The sequence below is a fragment of the Otolemur garnettii genome, unplaced genomic scaffold (assembly GCF_000181295.1).
Source record: "Otolemur garnettii isolate 467f Iridium unplaced genomic scaffold, OtoGar3 scaffold00233, whole genome shotgun sequence".
Taxonomy (NCBI): domain Eukaryota; kingdom Metazoa; phylum Chordata; class Mammalia; order Primates; family Galagidae; genus Otolemur; species Otolemur garnettii.
In genome coordinates, this window is record NW_003852628.1 from 1,399,284 (window position 1) to 1,401,109 (window position 1,826).

Consider the following 1,826-nt stretch of genomic DNA (forward strand, 5'->3'; position numbering starts at 1 on the left):
CTCCAACTATGCAAGCTGACCTTGAACATGCCAGGCACATTCCTACCACAGCACCTCTACCAGGGCAGGGATTTTGTGTTGCATTCCTTGCTGTATCCCCAGTGCCTGGAACAGGGCCTGGCACATGGTAAATTCTCAGTAAACATTTATGAGATAGGGAATATCCCCTCACCCTTTTACAGCAGCACAGAGTGAACATGAAGTGGGGTGGGGGAAACATCACATCCCCAGGCCCTAGGACTAGAATAGGCAAAGTCACCCAGGACTGTCTGAACCACGCAGGGCCCCTTGTCCCCATCCCTAGCTGTTCTAGCCTCCTGGCCTCACCATTTCGGCATGGCTGCAGGCTGCACCGGTCCACCCTCTTCTCACAGTTGGAGCCTTGGAAACCAGGTGGGCAGTGGCAGACGTAGGCAGAGTCAGGGTCTGCGCCCCCAACACACAAGCCACCATTGAAGCAGGGTCCATCCGCACATGTCACCCCGCTCACCTCACATCGTAAGCCGTAGAACCCACGGGGACAGGTGCATTCAAAGGACCCGAGTATCTCCTAAGCAAAGTCAAGAGGGCTTTGGAAGGGAGTTTCCTTGAAGCAAGATCCCATCCCTACCTCAGTCTTAACCACCAGGCGCTGGGGGAGTCTGCTTCTTGTCCAGTCCCAAGTCCCAGTATGCAGGGGCTTCACCCGGGAAGTCCTCCCCAGACCACCCCGCACTGCACTCCACATTTCCGTGTCTGTCCATGTACCCCCACAGGGAGGAGGCTCGAGGTCTGGAGAGATTCCATTCCCACTGACACGCTTTTGCCCACCAATGCTGCCTGCCACTTTGCACTCCCAGATTCCACCCACATAGACAAATCCTTTGAGGTCCTAAAACTCAGCCTACCTTCTCCATGAAACATTCTCAGAATCACCCCTTTCCAGGCCCTCCCCCTAACTTGGACCCTGAGTTTCTAACTCCTGCATGATGGCAGTGCCCAGGTGGGCACTTTATACCTCTACTTTATACCAAAACTACATACCAGGCTCATTCCACCTCCACACCTTTGATCTCCCCAAGCTACTCACCTGACTACCCTTCTCTATTCACTTCTCACAGCCAAATCATCCTTCAGAAGCCCCAGCCCTGGGCCAGCTCCAGGAAACCTCTGATGTCTCGCCCCACCAACCCTGCCAACCCCCATCCCAAATCCCCCACCACTCCCTATCTTGGGTCCTGAGTTGTTCTCTATCCCACTGGTAGTGGGCAGTTGTGGCCCAACACAACTCCTTATCATTCTAGACCTTTTAGCACCACCTGCTGAGTCTGCTCTCCCCAATCCCATCCCCGTCACCTAAACCTACTTCAAGGCCTCAGATACAGGCTAAGCACCACCAGGAAGACCTCCCTGACAGCTACTCCCAGGCCTCCTCCCCAGACTGATGTCTCATGGAGCCCCAAAGAGGGGGTGGTGGGAAGTCCCAAGTAAAGTAATCAGGATGAGGTGGGAAGGGATGATACTGACACTACAGCTGCCCCCGTTGGCACAGGGGTTCCCATCACAGGCCCCAGGCCCAGGTATAAGGCATCCAGCGGTGGCAGAAGATGGGCCCCTGGCACTGAGACAGCTGCTGGCCAAGACAGGGACCGTGCAGAGGGGCCCAGTCCAGCCTTCCAGGCATCGGCATTCATCAGGCTGCTCACAGAAGCCATGCTCTGGGCTGCAGCCTGCTCGACATGTGGCTGTGGGAGACAGAGAAGCAGGGAGAAGAACATCAATGTCAGAGAAGGCCGGGGTCAGGATGGGGAGCAGAAAGGCTTCTGGGCACTTTTTTTTTTTTTTTT

At 55.4% G+C, this 1,826-nt stretch overlaps 1 protein-coding gene across 1 annotated transcript in view; it reads right to left on the reverse strand.

Annotated features, from left to right (window-relative positions):
• Positions 1-1,826, reverse strand: part of LOC100948266 (delta-like protein 3) — a 27,460-nt gene that overhangs the window by 20,879 nt on the left and 4,755 nt on the right. The window contains exons 5-6 of the mRNA XM_023508247.1: positions 1,507-1,724; positions 328-550 (exon numbers count right to left, since the gene is read on the reverse strand). Of these exons, the coding sequence (XP_023364015.1) occupies positions 328-550; positions 1,507-1,724 (441 nt within the window). The remainder of the gene's footprint in view (positions 1-327; positions 551-1,506; positions 1,725-1,826) is intronic.